This window comes from Trametes versicolor, assembly GCF_000271585.1.
Source record: "Trametes versicolor FP-101664 SS1 unplaced genomic scaffold TRAVEscaffold_11, whole genome shotgun sequence".
Classification (NCBI taxonomy): domain Eukaryota; kingdom Fungi; phylum Basidiomycota; class Agaricomycetes; order Polyporales; family Polyporaceae; genus Trametes; species Trametes versicolor.
The window spans coordinates 2,005,972-2,026,719 of NW_007360331.1; the positions used below are offsets into that span (position 1 = coordinate 2,005,972).

Genomic DNA, 20,748 nt, shown 5'->3' on the forward strand with positions numbered 1-20,748 from the left:
CGCATCTCAATCACTGCATCAGACATACTTGACGACCACCAACGTGCATGCGCGCATTATAGGTTTTCCGGCGTGATATCGGCGAAGGGTGGTCTTCTTGACATGCCTAGCGTTCTTAGAGGTTTGTGGCCTCAGCTGTCCAGCTTCGCCGCTAAGCGCAGAGCATACTAGTCCGGCCTCGTCACATCTGGCGGCTACTTTCTCAACATCCGGTCGCGCATCGCCCGCACAATACTTACGTGAAGTACGGGGCTGGTGCGCTCGACTGATCGCGGGGCTATGTGGACCATTCTCACGGGGCCGCTGCCCCCGTGTTCTGCAACGCACGGGCGTGCGCGGAGTAGGTTTGCGGGAACAGCATAAAAGTGTTCGGCGAGGGGGCTGACATTTGGCAGGCAGGCATTCGCTTCTACCTCTCTGCATCTCAGCTCTTTGAGTATCGCTGCCATGCGCAACTTTGTCGCTCTTGTCACCGTCGCCCTTGCGTCCAACGCTGTGGCGAGAACGTTCACCGTCTTCAACCAGTGCCCCTTCACTATTTGGTACGTATGGATTATTTTGCACTGCATTTTATCGCTGATGCGTATCGTCTCAGGCCTGCTGTACGTGTCCCTCGCACTTCTGGTCTCCGTGCACGTCACGATCCCGCCGCAGCTGCGCTAACTTTGATTCAGATCTTCACTGACCACAACGTCGGCTCAGCCATCCCGAGCCAGCCGACTGGGTGGGCATATTCCCATCGTCCAATTTCACTTACGAGTCACTAACATGGATGAATATCAAGCTGGCAGCAGGACGCCTTCCAGACCGTCAGCTTCTTCGTGCCCAACAACTGGAGGGCTGGTCGTATCTGGGTGTGCCTCATCCGCTGTGTTGCCGTAGAGACCTCAAAGTAGAGAATTGCTGACTGTATGGCAGGCTCGTCGTGACTGCAACTTTGACGTGAACCCGGGCCCCAACTCATGCCTCGACGGCGGATGTAACGGCGGGCTCGTCTGTGACCCCAACACTGGCACAGTATGCAAACTCTCAGATGTACACTGCTCGGCGTGTCCTTACATTTCGTTCGTGATAGGGTGTTCCTCCCGCTACCGTTGCAGAGTTCACGCTGGCTCCAGACGGCGGCCCGGACAGCTACGATGGTGTGTGATGGTTTCATGATCACGGTCGATGTGCTTATGTTGTAACTCTTTCTAGTTTCTCTCGTCGACGGTTACAACTTGCCTCTGAGGATCAATAACGACAAGGGCGGCCCTATTGCCGACTGCCCTGTCGACCTTGGCCCCAACTGTGAGTCGCCTATCGCCGTTAAAGTTGTTACTCTTCACTGATATCCAAAATCGCGATACAGGCCCTGCCCCGCTCATAGGCCCCTTCGACTCGACTGGCTTCCCTGTGGGCTGCAAGTCCGCGTGCTTCGCTGGGCTCGGCGGCGATCCAGGTACGTCCAACGCCCTGATCTCATACGTTGATATGCTAAACGCCCTTGCGCCCCTACCCAGCGAACAACCCGGACTGCTGCACAGGTTCGCACAACACCGCGGCGACTTGCCCGAGCTCTGGTGTCGATTTCTACAGCTACTTCAGTGCGTCTTTCCTTTCATCTCAGGCTTGTATATGTTCCCTTTTGACCAGGGATAATATGTTTGTAGAGTCTAACTGCCCGAACGCGTACGCGTACGCGTTCGACGACCCGACTTCGCTCCGGGCGTGCGACTCTGGCCTCCAAGCCGACTACACGCTCACCTTCTGCCCGTGAGCGGTGGCGTGACGGATGGCTTCGACAGCGCTCACGAAGGTCGGACGATCAGAAGAGTCCATTCCTGCGCCGTCGCGCCACATGCCAGTCTGTCGTACTCGCTGAGTTTTGAATTTCGATTGTTCGAGGATGGTCGCCGTTGTGTCCATATTTGGGGCGTATCGAAGCCGATGGAGGAATTGTACCAATATATCTGATGATCAACGTCAGAGCGGGCACTTCAGCGATTGGATTCCGTCAGACGCCGCTTGCCAGTGGAGGCCTTCAAAGTTCAACGATGCAGTGCATTGTGGACGTAGAGGCGCTTCGTTACATTGCAGCCCCGCTCGCAAGGTCAGCTGGCTGTTAACTGGAGCATGCGGTGAGTCACGATCCTTTACTTTTGTGATCTTACCGCTCCATCTATTGACGCCTCAACAACGATTCCTGGCTCGCTCATGGATGAATTGGGGAAGACCATGGCCATAAGGATGCAAGTGCGTATTTCGATCACTGCATCAGACATACCGGTAGATGACTGACGCACATACAGACATCACAGGCCGCCCGGGTTGATATCGGCGGGCGGTCTTCTTGACGTGCCCAGCGATGTTGGACCTCAGCTGTCCTGTCTCGCTATTAAGCGCAGAGCATACTGGTGCGGCCTCGTCGCGTCTAGTGGCCACTCTCTCGAAACCCGGCCGCTCACAGCGCGCGCCATATGTCAAGTAGGGGCCTAGAACGGTGGTCTACTGACCTTGGAGCAATGCGCACCACTCTCACGGGGGTGCCACCTCCGTGTTCTATGAAGCACGGGCGCACGCGCAGTAGGTTTGCGGGAACAACATAAAAACGTTCGGCCAGGGGGCTGACATTTGGCAGGCAGGAATTTGCTTCTACCTCTCTGCAACTCAGCTCCTCGAGTATCACCGCCATGCGGAACTTCGTCGCTCTTGTCACCGTTGCCCTCGCGTCTAACGCTGCGGCTAGAACGTTCACGGTCTTCAACCAGTGCCCTTTCACCATATGGTATGTATCAAATGCTTTACATTGCACATACTACTCACTGTAACTATCGTAGGCCTGCTGTACGTATCCCTTCGAGTCGGGCTCCTGTGAACGTCCCACAGCTGTGCTGACCCCGATCCAGATCTTCACAGACCTCAATGTGGGCTCGGCCATCCCGAACCACCCTACTGGGTGCGCATGCTATCTCTATGGTCCAATGTTCACGAGTCGCTAAACTGTGCATGCATCAAGATGGCAGCAGAATGCGTTCCAGTCAGTTAGCTTTTCCGTCCCCAACAATTGGAGGGCCGGTCGTATTTGGGTATGCATCGTCGACTTTCTCGTTAGACTCCCTTGAAGGCAGGCCAATATTGACTGAATGTCACTCTGCAATAGGCTCGTCGTGACTGCAACTTTAACACGCCGAACCCGGGCCCTAACTCCTGCCTCGACGGAGGATGCAACGGCGGACTCGTTTGTGACCCGCACACTGGCACGGTACGCAGATACAGCGACATCCGCTGTTAGAGGTGTTCTTATATTATTCTTTCGTAATTTTCGTAATAGGGTGTCCCTCCCGCGACCGTTGCAGAGTTCACGCTGGCTCCAAACGGCGGTCCTGACAGCTATGACGGTGTGCAATCCAACTCCTATCGTCATCACGATTGATTTGAATACTGAACTTACAACTCCCAGTTTCTCTCGTCGACGGTTATAACTTGCCTCTGAGGATCACCAACAACAAGGGCTGCCCCGTTGCCGACTGCCCTGTCGACCTTGGCCCCAACTGTCAGTCTCTCGTTATCTCTAACGCTCTCCTTTATTAACATTCCAATCGCAATGCAGGCCCATCCCAACTCAAAGGACCCTTCGATTCGACCGGTTTCCCCGTTGGCTGCAAGTCCGCATGCTTCGCCGGGCTTGGCGACCCCGGTACGTTTAGCACGCTAATACCGGATACTATACGCCATTGTGCTGAACGCTGGTGTGTTCCAAACCAGTGAACAACCCGAACTGCTGCACGGGTTCGCACAACACACCGGCGACGTGCCCGAGCTCTGGCGTCGCATTCTACAGCTACTTCAGTGCGTCGTTTGTTTGATCTCGTCTACGTCCCTTTTTGACCATCTGGCTTGCTTCCTCGCTGTAGAGAACAACTGCCCGAACGCGTATGCGTACGCGTACGACGACCGGACGGCGCTCCGCGCGTGCAACTCTGCTCTCCAGGCGGACTACACGCTCACGTTCTGCCCGTGATCCGTGATATGCCATATGAGTGGCATTGACGGCGCTCGCGGGCGATTGGCGCATATGCGAGACTGTGGCGCCGATGGTCCCTCTTCCAGTGTGCCACTTTTGCTCACTATCGGATTTTGTCGAAGATGGTCTTGTATCCAGGTTTTAGGCGTGACGGTGAAGGGATGTACCAATATATCTGATACTCATGGCTTACTATAGCGGACAATCCGACGCCTAGACGGCGCCGGAAGCGTGTGCATGGAGGTTTTGAGTTCAATCATACAACCGTGGGACCACACCCTTACAGCGCTCCGTTATATTGCGCGCTGGCCGTGAAGTGAACGGGCCGTCTGCGCGCGCATGTGAGTCTTTTCTTTGCCTTTGCGGTATTACCGCAGCACAAACTGACGCTTCGATGTCCTGCAGCACTCGCCCTAGTAGTAGTCTCTATGAAACCCTGTCTTTCTTGCGAGTATATGAGCTGCGGTAAAGTTTCTCGAGCTGCTGCTGGGACACGCTCTGCTCGGGCTCGCGTTCTTGTTCTACTCGGTTAGTGGCCGGTCAAAGCTTCGTGCCCCAAGGTATGTACAGCAACTCTGCTTCTTCGCGCCGCCCTGAACGCGTACAGACCTAGTATTGCGTTAAACCAGAATAAGGCACCATGTCAGCCACGCCTACCAATCCCCCTCCTTTCTGGCAACCGCGCCCCGCCGACTTCCAAATTCCCGCTGCCGACCAACACAACCACGCCCCTCAGGGCCAGAGCGGTGGACCGCCACCTTGGGCGCGACCTTATCAGCCGAAGGGCTATCCGCCCCACCAAGGATACCCGGAGAACCGTAGGGATGAACCCTGTAAGTCCACACCGTCGAGATACGGCATGTCTGGACCCAGCCTGATTTAATACGGCGGGAAGATCACTCTCAAGGTCCACGCCGGCAACACGCACACCAGCAAGGAGGGCGCGGCAACGCTCCACACTCGAGCGTGCCCCCGGATCCCGAGCGGGGCGATGCGCAAGATCACACGACACGCCCACCACGGGGCGCAAACCAGAAATGGCGTGGACCCGAGCGAGGACGAGGACGAGGACGGGGTGCAACATCTGGAACACACACCAGGGAAGAGTCTTCCCCGGCGTCACCAATCACGCCTAGGTCACCATCGAGCGCGTCTCCTACAGCCCCTCCGACGCTAGACCCACGCGCGCCGGGTTTCAAGCCACGAGGAGATCGTAAGGGGCCTGCCAGCTCTAGGTCCGAAACTACGAGCAACGCGCCGGCGGATGTGGACATCAATCGCTACTTGCAGGACAGGCCGCCTGGGCTTCCCTCGCCGGATCTAGGTACAAAGGGTCATGCATCTGGCCACCTTCCTCCTCAAGGAGACGCCGCACTGGAGTTGCTTGCGCTCTGGGAGGAACCGGAGGAAAAGTGGCTAATGGGCGCGGACACGGACGGCGGGAGCAGCAGGCGCGCAAAGACATCGTCCAAAACGCAGTCGGTGGCCGAGAACGCCAAACGAGAGTCCACGGAGGGAGTCAAGTCTGGGCTTGTGGAATCGTCTTCGACGGCGGCTTCGAAGGAAATCGCAGGGCAGCCATTGCTGGCCCGCGTTCCTACGCCCCTCGTGGATACCTCGGAAGTCCCCTCCCCAATCACTTCCTCCGCGATTCCTGGCGTACGGGATGGGACAGAGTCCTCCGCCTGCGATGGCAGCCTCGACAAGGATTTCCCTCGGAGCCCTCAGCTTGAAGTCTGTGCTCCCCAGGGGGTACCTGCCGACAAAGCGAGATTGCTGAGCCTTTCCGAATTGGACTCATTGGCACCTGTAGAAGGGCAGATTGGAGACTCCACGCTCCCGACCGCGAGGACGGCATCCCCGACGACTTCTGTTAGTACCGCTGGGGGGACACGGACCTCTGACGAGTCTCTCGCAGACTATCCCGTACTCACTCCCACTCCCACCGCATTGTCCTTCTCGCCCGTCACCGTTACCGCGTATTCTTCCCGTGCCTCCGAGTCCACGCCCGACTTGGACGACGATCGCAGTTATGCAACCTCTGCCGCCAGCGCGTACACCCCCGGACGCTCTGTCACTTCCGTGGAGCGCAGGGCAGGACCCATCGGGCAACAGCTGCGTGAGGCGAGGATCGACCGCCTTGAAGCGCGAATCGAGGTACTTGCAGCGGATTTGGAGATCCTTCGGCTGGAGTTGGCGCAACTGCGTGGAGAGTAGAGGGCGCGATATGCACGGAGTTACGACAAATTGGCATGCGTGGGTTTGTAGGGAGTTAGTAAACTGGTTGTAACGAGCGATGGGGCATAAAAATTGTATGGACAGTGTCGCGACGCTAGAATGTGAGCTTCAAAGGCGAAGGACAAAATGGACATGTCCGGGATTGAACCGGACCCCTCTCGCATGCTAAGCGAGCGTGATAACCAACTACACCACATGCCCGTTAAAAATTGGATACAATCTTCAATTCATTTGTATCCCGTGCTGGAGTGTATTGCACATAGCAGGGGAGCGGGCGCGCCATGCAACAGAGCGGGCACGCACTGCCAGATCCTCCGTGTAATTGGAACATTCTTGTGCTGCAGCTGGCAATGACGACGAGAGAAGTAGTGCCGATATTTGTTAGGGAGTGTTCGCGTTCTATCAGGACACACTCACAAAATCTCGGCGGATAATTTGTGAGGTAGGCACGGGAATCTGCTAGTGGTAAGTTATATATTCGTGACTTCGTCTAGTTCCCGGGTCAATGTAGAGTAGTCTTCACGGGTGATGGATGTATAGATACCCTTTCTGAACGTACAAATACAATGTAGATACGATGAGACATGACTCAGAATCCATCGCTTTGCATGACGAAACCCAGACAGCCCAGACGCGCTAACGGATAGTCGGACACAGGGAATATGCAGCCGTTCACTGGTAGGGCTCGAGACTGACCCACTCCTCATCCTCAGAGTCACTAGGGATGCTATTTCTCCGTCCCAGAGGACTGGAAGCGGATCCAACGCTAGCGTAGGACGAGTTGCTCGCGGTCGAGGGCGGCCGTGGCACGGGCGAGTCCGGCGGAGACTGCCCGGGTACGTCTCTCGCCCGCAAGTCTTCGAAAAACCGCCCCCACCGGGGATCGTCGAGGGCAGGATCACTCCTGTACGGCATGTCCGCGTCTGTATCCTCGCTGGAGGTGTCAGGCGCTTCAGACGACGCGCGCGAAGAGGACGGAGAGGTCGACGCGAGGGACGGGCCCGACGGCGTGCACACCGGGCGCCCGCGCTGCTGCCACTCGGGGACCGGGTCCGGATCGAGCGCGACACGTATCGTCTCCATGCTGCTCGTGCGCCGCACGCTGCGCTGGCGCTCCTCGAAGCGCAGCATGTCCTCGACCTCGCGCTGGTGGCGCCCGAGCAGCTCGTCCCAGAGGCTCGTCGGCTGCGCCACCAGCCGCGAGCGGATGTGCCAGTCCGTGTCGAGCAGGCCCATGTGCGCGACGTCGGCCCACTCGCCCGAGGGGCTCAGCACGGCGCGCCGGTGCACGCCCTCGTGCACGAGGCCGAGCGCAGCGAACAAGCTCCGGCTGCGGTGCTGGTGGGGGGAGGGCAGGATGCGCGCCTGCACGCGGTGCATCTGGAGTGTGTCGACGGCCCAGCCGAGCGCGATCTCGCAAGCGCGCCGCCCAAGACCGTTACCGCGGAAGGCGGGAAGGATACCGACGCCGATGTGCACTTGGCTGGGGAGGAGTGATGATGTGATGTAGACGACGCCTACGGTGTCCCAGACTCGCATAGTCTCCACTACTGATCCTGCTTCATTCTCCGTGGCGGTCTGCAAATCATGACACGACATATGAGCACCTGGAACGCGCAGACGAAAGACCGGTTGACTCGCCTGTGGTGTGCTGTTGACTGCTCCATCATCTGCGAAGGTCACACTCGGGGCCAGGGACTGCAGTGGCTCTCCGTTCAACAACGGCCAGACGGTGGGAGACGGGCGAAGGCGCACAGGGGCGATGTGATTCCAGAGGACGGCAGCGAAGAAGAGGCAGTGATTGTTTCCGAATTCTAGCATGTCAGATTGGTTGGCAAGAGCAGCCTCAACAGAGTGGGGGTACAACTCGACCCATGCCCGGAGCAGAGCCTCTTGCTGAACCTGGCTATTTTCGGTGTCGGTCTCGAGCGACACGGGTTCCCGGGCGAAGTCAGTGACCTTGGGAGGCACAGTCGTGCTTGGGCCTCCAGCCGGGAGCGAAGTAGGCGACATTGAGGGTCGCGATGTCAGGGGATGGTCGGTGGAGCGATGTGCAGGTCGTGGGGATTTATAGGCTTTGAGTGCTGGTGCGAGCGCAGCTGATGGACGCTGCGGCAGTGCCTCGTTTTTCCGTTTGGAATTGGGTTTGGCAGTTCATTTCCCATGCGACCACATATACGCTTTGGCCGGACCCAAGGTCCGGAGCATATTGACTGCGAGTGCTGCGAATTGCTTCTTCCAGCAAAGCGGCGGTGCCGAATTCGAGTCAATGCTACTACTTGTTAGCGTCAGGAACAAGGGTGCCGTGGCCACTTGGTTGAGCATCGGTGCGGCCGGGGGTTGCACTTATCGCGACGAGCGCCGGTGCCAGGACATATGATCCTACACGATGCCGATAGAAGCGAACGAAGTGTGGTTTGTGGAAGAGAACTCCGGGCTAGACGGAGACGATGTGCGCCAAAAACGCCCCACAATAACTGCTGGTCACAAACACCCAAGCCAATAAACAACTGTACACTTGGATGGATAGTGTCGAGACAACGCGAGCTTACCAGTGTTCTCTAAGCGTCCGCATGGATGCATAGAGGACAACAGCAGTGGGCCTTCATGGCCCTTCCCTTGGATAAGTGCCTTGTGCCCTCGATGTATAGGGCCTGTCGCAAACGCGCGGGCCACATATGGCAGTAGAGACGGCCTCTACTGCAACGACTGCGGGGCTATGACCGCGTCCTGTAGAGGAAACTATCAGCACGGACGTTAGGCATGACAGAGATCGAGGAGAACTCAATCAGAGAGAAAATTTAATGCCTTCGCGGAGGCAATATACGTCGTGTAGACTCGGGAATGTAACCTCCCGTCAAACACAGTCAAGATACGCCATGTAGAGAGCTGGAGAATTAAGTTGCCTCGTAAGAGAAGATCTGCTTGAACATACCCTTGAAGTATCCTACGCCTCAAAATGCGGTCAAGTCGACGAGTCGGACATGAAGGAGCCTCAGCATCAAGCGCCCTGGGCCAAGCGCCGTAAAGGTTCGGGCGCCCTCGGTTAACGCAGGTTCTCACATTATTGATGGCCTTCCTTTCCAGAACACGCAACCGCCATGAAATGACTGAGCAGGACTCCCTCAGTCTCCCTTTGCCCCCTTGGCGGGCCTCGACGACCGCTCACCCCACTCTATTTGTTGGTTGTCATCTGCCGGCCAAGCATTGCACGATCTACTGCGGTAGCGGAGCGAGAGCAGTGACTCGAAGCGGGGTAGTTAACAAGGCTACAAAGGGCGTCTGCTGCGCCGGAAGCCTGGCGTCCCTGCCTGAGCCTATAAGCAATCTTTCGTTCATACCTCGATCTCTTGGAACGCCTATATCATCAGCGGCTTGATTCTAGGAGTTTGTGTAGCGAGGGCGGCGGGCAAATGTTCCGACGTTCACGCCTGCGTGCGAGTGGTGAGTAAGGCTGAGTACTACTTATTGCACAAAGGGTTCGAAAACTCTTAATCCATGCCCCTTTCTCTAGATTCCACGACTATGGACGGGACCACGAAGCAGGCGCTCCTGGCGGTGGTGCAAGTCTGGCTCGACAGGCTTCAGACTATGGCTGTCATCGTGCGTGTCGTGTCTCAACGTAAGACCATATGGCGCGCTAAATATGATATATTACAGACAACATTCTTTGTATCCATCGACAGTATGCTTTACGGATACGCATCTGTCTCTGTACCACCAAACGCGGATAACTGGTCCAACGCAGACCTTCTGAAGAGCGCAACGTTAGGCGGCTCCATAATTCTCCACGTTTGTGCTTGTAAGTTGATTTAAAGTACCAGCGCATTTGCATCTTCTCAGTCAGTATATTTTTAGCCATTCTCGCATACCTCGCATCTTTCGTCCTCATCCGCTACCGTCTCGACGACGCAGAAGAGCAAGCCCAGACCGCCGAACGCCCGAGCGCGGACATAGCGCATGAGCCTCTCGACTCGAAATATCAGTCCACTCGCGGTGCAGCCCTCCAGCCTTCCGCTTCAACTACCGTTCGCCCAGTGCATATTGCGTCTCGAGACTTCCGCTCCCTCGTCAGCGTCTACCAAGTCAAGCCTTTCGGGTACATGCAGCGCAGAAGCGACGCGCTCAAGGCCGGCCCGGAGACACCAGATACCGCGAACGGAGACGCTGCTGCTCTGGTTACGCTGCAGTCCATGGTGCGGACACTGACGCGGTGCCATACCGTCGTCGCGGTCATGTCGAACGTCGGGTTCGTCTTGGCCCTCATTGGGACGATCACGTACTTCTGGACGGCTTTTCCCGTCGCACTGGGAAGTTTCGCGAGTGTTTGTCTGGGATTGTGTCTCCTTGCGGGCGGGTACGCGGTTATGTAGCAATGTGGCGTAGATTTCGGATTGTACTCTCATCTTGATACCCATGGACTTTCGGCGAACATTCCATGCACAACAAACATTCTTTGTACAGATCAGAACCACTAAGTACATGCATATATACAGCATCCCTTCCGCGTATTGATACATCTATGATACATAACCTGTCGATAGCTATACAAGTGAAGTCCGTTTTCTTCAATGTCCGTCCTTGTCACTATGATGATATATACTCCGTCGGTACCATCGCCAACGTATCATCAGAGCCCCCGCAAACGCTTCGCAAGTACGACATCTGAGGATGAAACGTCCGAGTCCCAGCTGGAAGCGCTCCGCGCGCGTTTCCCCGGCCGCCTCCGTGGTAGCGCGACCTCCTCTTGAGGTGCATCATTATCTCCACTGGCCGCCGCCTGAGAGGACTCCTCCGTGTATTCTTCTTCCGAAGGACGTTGGCCCGAACCCTCGGCGTCGAGTTTGTGCTGTTTAATGACATTGTCCGCGCTCTTCTCCTCTGCGACAGAGGTACTAGAGCGTCCAAAGAAGCTCCGGTCTGAGTCTGAACCCTCGGGGTCGTACGAGGCATCCCCATCTTCGTCGCCGTCCCCGCTGAGCTGGTCCTGGGTCTTGTCGGACTGTGGCCAGTCCGTGCGACGCAACGCGGCGGATAAAAGCGTGAGGATAGGTCCATGGGTCTTGAGCATTCGCATGTAAGGGACCTTGTCGGTGTCCAAGTCCTCGAAGTCCAACCCTTCCTCTGAGTGTTCTTCATCTAGGCAGTTGAGGTTCGCGTTTCCGAGCGGGGGCCTCTCGAGACATGGAGGGCGAGGTTTGAGAATGGGCGGGGTGTGCTTATTGCCGTTCTCCTTCGACACGTTGGTCGCCTCCAAGCGTTCACTGCGCTGCTTCTCCTTTGCTGCTCTCCATTGCCTATCGCGCGCGTCCTCTAGGACGCGAGTGCGCACCCCGGCGGCGTAGAATAGTGGAGAAATAATGCCCTCCAGCGGGTGCTCGAACGGCACCTCCGAGCCAGCGCACCGTGGCCCTGCGCCCGCTCCCGTGCGACCTTTCTTCGGCAATAAGAACGATACCGGCGCACCCTCAGGCGTTTGTAGGAGGCCCTCTGTGATGCAGCTCCGCTTTAAAGTCGAGCACTCCTTGCCGGTGCCGTCTTCCTCGGTATCGTAGTACGCCTCGTGCAGGGCGGCGGGATCTGCGCAGTCGTGGGGCATGTACCGGATGCACATCTTCACTAGAACGTGAAGGAACGCCTCGAGCTCGTCAGAGACGACGTGGGACTCCTTTGGGTAATCCAGTGCCTTCACGGAAAGAAACGCATAGGTGCCCTGAGGGGTCGTCAGTATTGTGATGGGAGATGGAGGAGTACGGGCTTACTCGGAGAGATGTTATCCTGTCGACACCCGACTCGACGGACTCGGACATCTCCCAATCCATCAACATTCCCCGGTACCGATCCCCGTCTTCAGAGTCAGTTGGGACCATCAGCATGTTGCCTGGACTGATGTCTCGATGAAGTAAGTGCGCGCGTGCGTAGGCTTCATGATGCGCTAGAGAGAGACGGCGGTTAGTACCGCACGAGCCTACTTTGGGTTAGAACGCACCCTCGACGCAGTCCTTGAATAAGCTCACGAGTTCCCGCCCGTTCTTGAAGTCGCGAAGGGGCCTGCCGACCTCCCGTACCACCAAACGGTAATGCCGGATTACGAGCGTGGGTATTGGACGTTCGGGCGTGCCCAATGGCTGCCCGTACGCTCGCTCCAGGAGCGCGTTGATGTTCACGTACTGCCCCGGCACATCCCCGTGACAAACGAGGGTGGGGACGAAGCGCACCCCCACCGCGTTCAGCCGGGCCAGTCTTGTACCCTCCTGCTTGATAAAGCTCTGCTCCCATCGCCAAGTGTCCTTGACGTAGACGAACGGCTGCCCCGGTTCGTCGACCGCGAGGGCGACGTACCCCCTGGCCCCGCGCTTGTCGGCCATGCCTTCTTGGTGGAAATGCGGTCGCCCGACGAGGAAGTGTCGGGCTGCGGAGTCTTCAGGATGTACTTCCAGCCGCCACCACGGCCATGACGGGTCCAGGGAGTCGCGGAAGCGACGCCGCGCGTAGTCGGCCGCGCCGTCCAGCTCGTTGTCGCCCGCTGCGAGCATCGCGGCGTGCATGTCGCTGCCGGGGAGGACGAGAGACGCGGTGGGGTCGAACCCGCGCTGTGCGCGAGACAGCTGGGCGAACCGGCGGAAGACGTCCGCGAGTATGTCGGGGCGCCTCACGTACGACACCGGCGGATTGGTAACAATGACGGTAGAGCGAGTTATGCGCGCCAGGCGGAAAAGATCGCCCACAAGGACGACGACGTACAGAGCTGCCATGCGATGCTGCCTTGCAAAGAGGCGCGCGGTGAAATTCGTCACCTCTTCCAGACTTTCCTGTGAGCAGGTGGTGTAAAACTTGTCTCCAAACGGGTCGCCTCCGGTTTGGAAGCAATGTATCGATAGTTCATGGGTGGCCCAGCGCGGGCCGCGGGTTGTTGGGGCATCGGCCGAAGGGTAAAGGCCGCTCACGTTAGCCCCTTCGTCCCTGAATGTCGCGGCCGTGAGATTCTGGGCTATGCCCGACGCATTGACCGCTTGGGCCTAGGTATTCCCTCAGCGATGTATACAAAAGGAGTAAACGCGCAGTCATGCTCACGAATGCGCGGTGCATCGCAGCTTCTGGGTCCTCCCAGAATACCCCCTCCATTGCTTGGTCGAATGTAGGGGGGGAAGCTTGTGGCTGGTAGGGTGTGGGGTTTACATCCGCGGACGGATCTTGTGCTTGTTCCGCTGCAGTGGGAAAGAAAAGTGGGATAAACGTAGTGATAGGAATGAAATGTGCAGGATCCATGGCGAAGAGGGCATTGAAGAGAGAGAATGGTGGTGGTAGTTGAAATGCAAACTGGTGGCTAGTTTGCAGCGGGAGGGCGCTCGGGCGGCCGCCTTAGCCATGTCGGCTATAGGCAGTTCAAACCCAGCGTCGCCATTGTCACCACGGTGCAAAGCGCCTCCCCCTGGACAATGACGTTCCCGCCCTATCACTGTTGTGCTCTGTCGGTATATACGCCATTTGTGAATTCGTGCGGTGCTGCGACCAACGTATGCCAGCCTTCCTAGTGGTGGCAGAGACTTCCGCCACATAGTGACGCATTCCGTGCACAGGCAACACTAATGCAGATGATTCCTGCCTTATGATAGTGGGGTATGAGTGACATTGTTCGAAACGAGTCTATTCTTTGCTCACCTGTATCACTTTAAGGCCCGCGCGGAGCCGGCGCGGAGGAACAACTTGTCTTCCGAGTTGGCCTGGAGCGTCCGAGCTGAGAAACAAAATTTACGGAAAAGCAGTACCGTGGTCAAGGGTTTCAAGGCAGGTGAGATGTACTCCCCATGCAGTAAAAATAGGGCAAAGTATCTCACTGGGTCCGTTAAGTAGCATCAAGTAGCCAGAGGGCTAGACTGAGCTAAGATGAGGGACTCGCCGTGGCTTCGGTTACAGCTGTTACTTGTAAGTTAACAGCCGAGCGGTAGTGACACAGAGCTCAAATAACTGAGATTTTACGTCCTTCAGAGCCAACGATGTTCCAGAAGAAAGCAAGAGGACAATTTGCGGGCAGGGGTCCGCGAGAGACCTCTTTGACCATTCCAACTTGTCCGAGCGGACGCTGGTCGTTCCGCTGGCAGATAGCACAGCCACTGCCAATTGGAAATGGATTGCCAGTTTGGATCTCTTCACTCGACCTTCGACTTGCCATTCGCTCGACAGATTCCCTAAAGACACTTGGACAGAAATCCGGAAAGGAACGTTCGACCGGGTATCCGGTAAAAGGTACTCAGGCAGTAGTACTTCCCGGGGAATTTTAGACTGAGAGTGCCGGTGAGATCAAGTTAGACGAGTCCACAGCTAAGCGAAGCTTCCATGGCATGACTCTGACGCAGATGATATCGACGCAAAGCGTAGCTGAGTGCTGAGTGCGCGAAATGGCACGCGATTAGTCGGTGAGTACGTGAGGACCCACACCGACCAGATCAGGCTACTAACGTTCACACGAACGCTCCCCATCGATATCGTATCGAATTCCCAGGCCATTATATCTCTAATAGTATGACCACGGTGGGTTGTCAGGAAAAAGTGCTTGTCCTCTCGCTACCATCTAGCTTGTGCTGATATTTTCTTCTCAGAACCATGGGGCAGCGACACCAGGTGTTCCTCATTGCCCGTATTCGTCCCAAACATGGTGATCCTGCATATCGATGCATAGCGGCCTTCCACCACCAATGGTGTTACGGCAGACTCCCTCTGCTTGCCATGCACCGCTTGCTCCGCCTCGTAACTCAGCCAGAGAACGCAGCGATTCTAAGCGCAGAATTGCGCGAGATGGACGGGAGGTACGGACGCGCACGGAAGGACGGCAGCCCGATGCCTATGGCTCCTTGTCCTTACGGTGTCTCGCTCCTAGCGACTGCTTGGACGACGGACCTCCCCGACACCACGTCCAAGGAAAATAGCGCAGCTTCCATGCCGCAAGCCTCGTCCTACTATGGCGGCGTCACTCTCCGGCATGGTCTCCTGGATGCCAACATGGGGTGCTGGGATGGCGGTGAGTTTTGTATACTGAGACTGGCCGCCGAAAACCCTCATCTCCTGCGCAGATAACAACGACGGAATCTCCATTATTGATGTGACCAACCCACTACGGCCGGCCTACTGTTTCATGAAAGACTCTCGCCCGATGTCCGCATATGAGTATCTTCAAGAGTACGATGACCTGAAAGGTAAGCATACCATCGCTGGCCCTTGAAATCTGAATAACACATTATAGGCACGACAAACACGGGCCTTATCAACCTATCTTTCTTTGCTATTCTTCTGATATGTGGCATCCCACTCATCGAGGCGCAGGCCTTGAAGGAAACTTGGCCGCGTGAGAGATTCGAGCACAGGGAGCCTGAACAAGATCACGTAGCTCTCCCCTACAATCACGTACCTTCCTTATCCGACTCCAACTACATGACCTGGGTCTGGGAGATAGCAAAGCAGCGTCTCTTGGCCGACCCGGATGACGACGAGCCTCGGAAGTGGTACGCTTTGGAGAGATCTGCGGGAGATCTCACTTCGGACACGTCGTGGCTCAAGCTGATCACGTTTTTACTCCGACATCCGCTCGTCTTCAACTTCCAAATCGTCTCCACACCAACGACCTCGAGTGTCGTGAACCCCCTCCTCGAACTGCTTGCCAAGATCGATGTGAACAATGCATCGGACCAGGACCAGGTCGCACTCATATCTGCTACGGAGGACATACGCGCCAACCTCAGACAGCTCTCCCCCTTTCCGGAAGACTACTTGGATTCCCTCCTGAAGTTGATGGCCATTACCGGAGACCACTTCGCAGGTCTATCCGGATACGATCTCTCAGCTGCTCAAATCATTCGCTTCGCCTCTCGCTGCCTTGGCATGGACTCGCTGGATATATCTCAAAACCCCCACATTGTCCTCAGCGATATCCCCGCCATCGTCATCGCAGCCCCTCATCTCCGCCGCCTGAATGTGTGCGGCTGCGACGCAATCGATGGCCAGGCGCTGCTCGACCTCGTGCGAACTCAGCCGTCGCTTTTCCTCACGGTCGAAGCTATCATTCATCCTGCCTTCCTCACGATCGTGAAGCCGCCCGACTTCCCAGTCGCATTCACGTTCATGTGCGCCTGCGAACAAGATATCAGCGGAGTGGCCCTCCCGCTCTTCACTCCGACCCAGGTGCTGCAGGCGTTGTGTCACATTCTCCCGCCGGTATGGTACTCCGGAGATAGCCAGTACGAGAGACTGGGATTCCAACAGTTTTTATTTTCACCGAACATGATCATACCGGGCTCCCTCAGCTTGTCGTCGTCCATGTTGACGTTCGCCATCTTAAGCAGCGGCTCACGACGCCCTGGCCAGTCCTGGTCGGATCGCGCTGTCGTCGGCGTGCCGCTGCACCCGTATCCTGCCGTGTCCGCCCGCCCCGAGGGCAGTTGGGCCTTCTACTTCGACTCGAGCCACACATCCATCTCCGGCGACACGACCTGGACTTTCATACACTATGCCCCAGATGACGACTCCTCGGATACGGAGCCCGTCCATGCGGACAATGGGGATCTTCTGCTTCCCGACCCAGGTGGCAAGGCGTTCCGGATAGGGCCGGGTTGCGTCGACCCACGCTTCAAACGGCGAGGCAAGGCCTACGACCTCCGCGGGTTCCTGCGTTGCATGGCGGAGGAGGGCCGGCCGCTGCCGCCCGAAGAGCTTGTCGCACAGCTCGAGAGGCTTCTATACTCGCAACACGGCGGGCGGCTCGTCTGCTTACCCACGCCGCAGGCGGATGTGCCGACAGCGCTGACGGCGATACCGTCTGTGTCCCTCGACGGTGACACGATGCTGGATGTGCTGACCCGGAAAATGTATGCTCTGCAGTCGGAAGTGCACCCGCTCGTCCGCGGATTGATGGACCCTGAGTCGAACGGATGCGTTGTAGCGTGATCTCAATGATTCTCGCTGGGGAGCATTGTATACTAGCTATCAGAAGTGCGTTCATTGCACACCGACATCTTTCGACGCGAAAACCCTTCTATTCGTATAGGTACTTTGACAACAGACCCATGCGTAATGTAGTCATACATATGTAATGATGTTTTCCAGGCAGGCTTCGGAACCGATAATGAGGAGAGAAAGCCCAAGAACTCTAAGCCCCCGCGGGCGAATGGTATACAGCGGCGGACGGCGGCCAATAAGCCGCCCGCGCCCATGTTTTCCGCTGTGGGGATGCGGGCTTTGCGCACGGCGAGGGGAGGAGTGAGCGCGTCTAGACGACCTCGAACGCCTTGCCGCCCGCCTGCGCGTCGAGCTTCACGACGCTGCTCAAGCCTGTAGGGAGGGCGTATAAGTGATAACATTCAACAAGCTGTGATGATAAGAAGAGACATACCCATGACTTCGAAGAACGCCTTCGGGTCCATGCCGCGCGCCGACGAGAAGTCCGTTCCGGTCTTCTTCAGCGACTGCATCGCCGCCCGAACACCGTGCACCATCGCCACACAAGACACTAGCGAGAAGACTGGAGTGCGCGGTCAGCTCATATTCTTGCTAGCGATCGGAGGGGAGACTCACTGATAATCTTCGCGCCGAGCGCCTCAGCCTCCGAGGTCGTGAACGAAGGCGTGAGGCCACCGGAGATGACGTTGACAAGCACCGGCTTCGGTGCGAGCGCCTCGATGGTCGAGGTGAGCAGATCTGCGCTGCGCACACCCTCGATGAAGCACACATCCGCGCCCGCCGCAGCCGCGAGCTGCAACCGGGTCACGGCCTCCTCCATGCCGAGGACCTGCGCGGAGTCCGTGCGGCCGATGATGACCTGTATTACTGTGAGTATCGAAGTAAATTGAGAGTGGGAATAAGACATACGAAGTCGGATCCGCCGGGTATCGAGTCGCGAGCGATGACGGCAGCGCGAATCCGGGTGAGAAACTCCTCACGGGAGACAACCTGCTTGCCGAGAAGGTGGCCGCAGCGCTTAGTCTGCACCTGGTCCTCGATGTGCAGCGCCGCGACACCGGCGCGCGCGTACTGGGTCACAGTGCGGGCAACCATCGCGGGCCCACCGAATCTGTAAATGAAAGTATTTTGAGTGTGAGGACTTGGCAAGAGATGAGAAGGTAGGCTTACCCGGTGTCGGCGTCCGCGATGACGGGGCAGGTGGGATCGATACTGCACACCATCTGCGCGCTCTGTGGGAGAATCGCGTGTGAGAGTGTGTCCGGGAAGAGAAGCAGCCCAGGATGATTTACCTGCACGAAGTCGTTCAGCGTGGCGATAGCCAGGTCGGGCTGGCCAAGCCGCGACGCGGTCGTTGCCGCACCGCTAGAATATCGCCGAGTCAGCATACTATCCAAGGACTCAGAAAACGCAAGTAACCTACCTCTGGTACAGGCAGTCGAAGCCAGCCTCAAGGGCGCAACGTGCGCTGATGCCATCGCAGATACCGGGAGCCACCTATCACGGTCGGCGTTAGAATTACGTTCCCGGGAGCCACGGAGATTCCGATAGACATACTACGATGCCGGGGCGGGCGAGCATCTGCCGGAGGCGGGTGGCGGGGTTCCACGAGAGCGGGCCTTCGAGGAAGTTCTTGGGGTCGAGGCGGGGGTTGTAGTAGGCCGCGGGCGCGGCGAGGCTGCGCGGTACCGACACCGCGACCTCGGCGGAGACCGCCACAGGCTTCGCCTCCTCGACTGAGGGAGCCGGAGCCGGCTCAGCAGCGGGCACCTCGACGATGGTGGAGCCGTTGGAGGGGTTGGAGTTGCCAAAGAGCTCGAGGCCGGGCATGATGGAAGAAGGTGAAGGGTGAGTGGGGAGGTGGAAGGTGAGTTGGTGAGTAGGGCAGGGAAGTCGAGCTCGAGTGGATGAGCTGGGTGATGGAGAACATACTCCGTCTTGGCCTTCCATCTTATAAGTGCCCGGAGCTCTTGCGAGATCGGCATAGGGCTACTGGCCGCACTAGGAGACAGCATTGATGATTACGGTGGGAAATTCGCGATGGACTCGGCTGCGCGCCGTGTGTAGCGGGAGGCGCACGACGCGCTAGCACGGGAAACCGCGCTCGGAGCGTGGAGCAAGACCGATACCGGTTCCTCCTCGGGCGCAACGGGAGGGGATGTGCGGCGTTATGGTTCTGTCCGCGCAAATACGCATGGTACGCCCGCCCGCCTCTGTTCGTATGTATCGGGCATCCTTCTTGTCCAACGCGGATCTCTTGGCAGTCTTGGGGAGCTTGCGCCAAGGCTGGAGGTACGCGAAGAGAACACCACGCTTGTCTGCGAGAATGGCGGGGAGGTCGGGGTAAGCGCACGAAAATCTACGAAGGCGGCAGTGAAAGTGCTCACCAATGAGAAGGCTGTCGAGAGCTCCACATCTGATGGCTTCGCTGTCCTCACGGGTACCTAGGAGCAAAATTTGCCATTGCGACCGCTGGTGGAGATAGAGCGGTTGGTCGAACGATGGAAGTATTGGGAATGTTGGCAATTAGTCTTCGCAAGACGCCTTCGTCCGTTCTAGCTGGGGAGACGCAGCAATCGCAACATGGCCCATGGCGCCGGACCATCTTCTGTGGGTATTATACGTGAGAAAATCCCCCATGCACTGATCGAAGAGTATAAACTGCGCCCAGCCCGTGGAATAGGGCGCAGTATGCACCCTTCGGGAACCAACCCACGATAGCGCGTAGCGTGTTATCTTCTGGAGATGTGCCTGAGCTTGGCGCTAGATGCCTTCAGTGTCTCTATCCTTGCGAAACGTCAGCAGACGGCCTCCTCAACCTCGAATACGGGCGTCGCGACTTCCCAAAGACGGTTGCACCGCGCCTCTGGTCCTTGCCAGGTACCATAGAGGCGGCAACACGCGACGCCACGATGCGCCAAGATAGTCTCGGCTCGTGAGCGTCGATCTGTAAGTGGTAAGTGCGGAGGTATATACAAACCACAACCGAAGTCAACGGGGCCAACCGGGAGGGTCAGCTGCCCCCCGCGGTTACGCGTGTGTCCCTGATTTCATTAAGGTTAAGTAACACCTGACGAGCCTCGACCGCTTGACTGGCGTCCCCTGATGCAGTGCTGTGGGCTAGGCTCTGTAACTTGACCATGAGTTCAATGGTCTGCTCACCGGTGATTCTTCTCCTCGGGACACTAAAAGCAAGACAAGCCGGAGCCTGACCCCGGGACAGCTGCCAAGGGAACTAGTGCCAATCGTCGACGCCACCCTCGATAGAACGTCCGGGCCATGGAGTAAGTTACCACCGCAAAGGCACACAAATTCTTCACGAATGATCCACGACTGTCCGCACACATCAGCCTGCCTGAGGATCCCAAGGTCTTGGCTCGTGGCTTGTCAACTTGCCCTTCATATGTACCGCGTGAGAGCTCAGTCACATGTAGAAGACGGTTGAGATAATACGTACCATCAGTGCATGGCCACGTAAGTAACCTGCAGCATTGGTACCGTGATAACGTTCTTGTCACACATGCACCCCGAACTGCTTTGCGATTCGTCGTGGC

At 57.3% G+C, this 20,748-nt stretch overlaps 8 protein-coding genes and 1 non-coding gene across 9 annotated transcripts; 5 read left to right on the plus strand and 4 right to left on the minus strand.

Annotated features, from left to right (window-relative positions):
* Window positions 1–447: 447 nt before the first annotated feature.
* On the plus strand, window positions 448–1,759 carry TRAVEDRAFT_23498 (Osmotin thaumatin-like protein; the record flags this gene model as incomplete). The annotated part of the gene is made up of 10 exons (XM_008044401.1): window positions 448–542; window positions 596–602; window positions 675–724; window positions 785–854; window positions 919–1,017; window positions 1,076–1,142; window positions 1,198–1,290; window positions 1,352–1,441; window positions 1,503–1,586; window positions 1,653–1,759. 10 exons carry the CDS (start codon window positions 448–450, stop codon window positions 1,757–1,759), a joined length of 762 nt encoding a protein of 253 aa, XP_008042592.1.
* Window positions 1,760–2,672: 913 nt separating this feature from the next.
* Window positions 2,673–4,003, plus strand: TRAVEDRAFT_52130 (Osmotin thaumatin-like protein; the record flags this gene model as incomplete). The annotated part of the gene is made up of 10 exons (XM_008044638.1): window positions 2,673–2,767; window positions 2,820–2,826; window positions 2,889–2,938; window positions 2,999–3,068; window positions 3,143–3,244; window positions 3,314–3,380; window positions 3,443–3,535; window positions 3,593–3,679; window positions 3,748–3,831; window positions 3,897–4,003. The coding sequence occupies 10 exons, from the start codon at window positions 2,673–2,675 to the stop codon at window positions 4,001–4,003; spliced, it is 762 nt and encodes a 253-aa protein (XP_008042829.1).
* A 643-nt stretch (window positions 4,004–4,646) lies between these two features.
* TRAVEDRAFT_74492 (uncharacterized protein) lies at window positions 4,647–6,293 on the plus strand (the record flags this gene model as incomplete). Its single annotated transcript, XM_008045012.1, has 2 exons — window positions 4,647–4,839; window positions 5,169–6,293. The coding sequence occupies 2 exons, from the start codon at window positions 4,647–4,649 to the stop codon at window positions 6,221–6,223; spliced, it is 1,248 nt and encodes a 415-aa protein (XP_008043203.1). The 3' UTR covers window positions 6,224–6,293.
* A 78-nt stretch (window positions 6,294–6,371) lies between these two features.
* On the minus strand, window positions 6,372–6,445 carry TRAVEDRAFT_t184. The gene has a single exon. It is a non-coding gene; the product is annotated as a tRNA-Ala (tRNA).
* An 867-nt stretch (window positions 6,446–7,312) lies between these two features.
* Window positions 7,313–8,185, minus strand: TRAVEDRAFT_76607 (acyl-CoA N-acyltransferase; the record flags this gene model as incomplete). The annotated part of the gene is made up of 1 exon (XM_008045013.1): window positions 7,313–8,185. A coding segment is annotated over one exon (873 nt), but the record flags the coding sequence as incomplete, so codon positions are not given.
* A 1,584-nt stretch (window positions 8,186–9,769) lies between these two features.
* TRAVEDRAFT_52133 (uncharacterized protein) lies at window positions 9,770–10,617 on the plus strand (the record flags this gene model as incomplete). The annotated part of the gene is made up of 3 exons (XM_008044639.1): window positions 9,770–9,847; window positions 9,905–10,046; window positions 10,103–10,617. The coding sequence occupies 3 exons, from the start codon at window positions 9,770–9,772 to the stop codon at window positions 10,615–10,617; spliced, it is 735 nt and encodes a 244-aa protein (XP_008042830.1).
* A 1,217-nt stretch (window positions 10,618–11,834) lies between these two features.
* Window positions 11,835–12,612, minus strand: TRAVEDRAFT_133036 (uncharacterized protein; the record flags this gene model as incomplete). The annotated part of the gene is made up of 3 exons (XM_008045014.1): window positions 11,835–11,957; window positions 12,007–12,179; window positions 12,234–12,612. Coding segments are annotated over 3 exons (675 nt in total), but the record flags the coding sequence as incomplete, so codon positions are not given.
* Window positions 12,613–14,971: 2,359 nt separating this feature from the next.
* TRAVEDRAFT_52135 (uncharacterized protein) lies at window positions 14,972–17,182 on the plus strand (the record flags this gene model as incomplete). Its single annotated transcript, XM_008044640.1, has 3 exons — window positions 14,972–15,263; window positions 15,316–15,438; window positions 15,486–17,182. The coding sequence occupies 3 exons, from the start codon at window positions 14,972–14,974 to the stop codon at window positions 17,180–17,182; spliced, it is 2,112 nt and encodes a 703-aa protein (XP_008042831.1).
* A 165-nt stretch (window positions 17,183–17,347) lies between these two features.
* TRAVEDRAFT_173629 (Phosphoenolpyruvate/pyruvate domain-containing protein) lies at window positions 17,348–19,024 on the minus strand (the record flags this gene model as incomplete). Its single annotated transcript, XM_008045015.1, has 8 exons — window positions 17,348–17,566; window positions 17,628–17,756; window positions 17,810–18,053; window positions 18,104–18,305; window positions 18,365–18,426; window positions 18,487–18,559; window positions 18,618–18,691; window positions 18,752–19,024. The coding sequence occupies 8 exons, from the start codon at window positions 19,022–19,024 to the stop codon at window positions 17,505–17,507; spliced, it is 1,119 nt and encodes a 372-aa protein (XP_008043206.1). The 3' UTR covers window positions 17,348–17,504.
* Window positions 19,025–20,748: the final 1,724 nt, after the last annotated feature.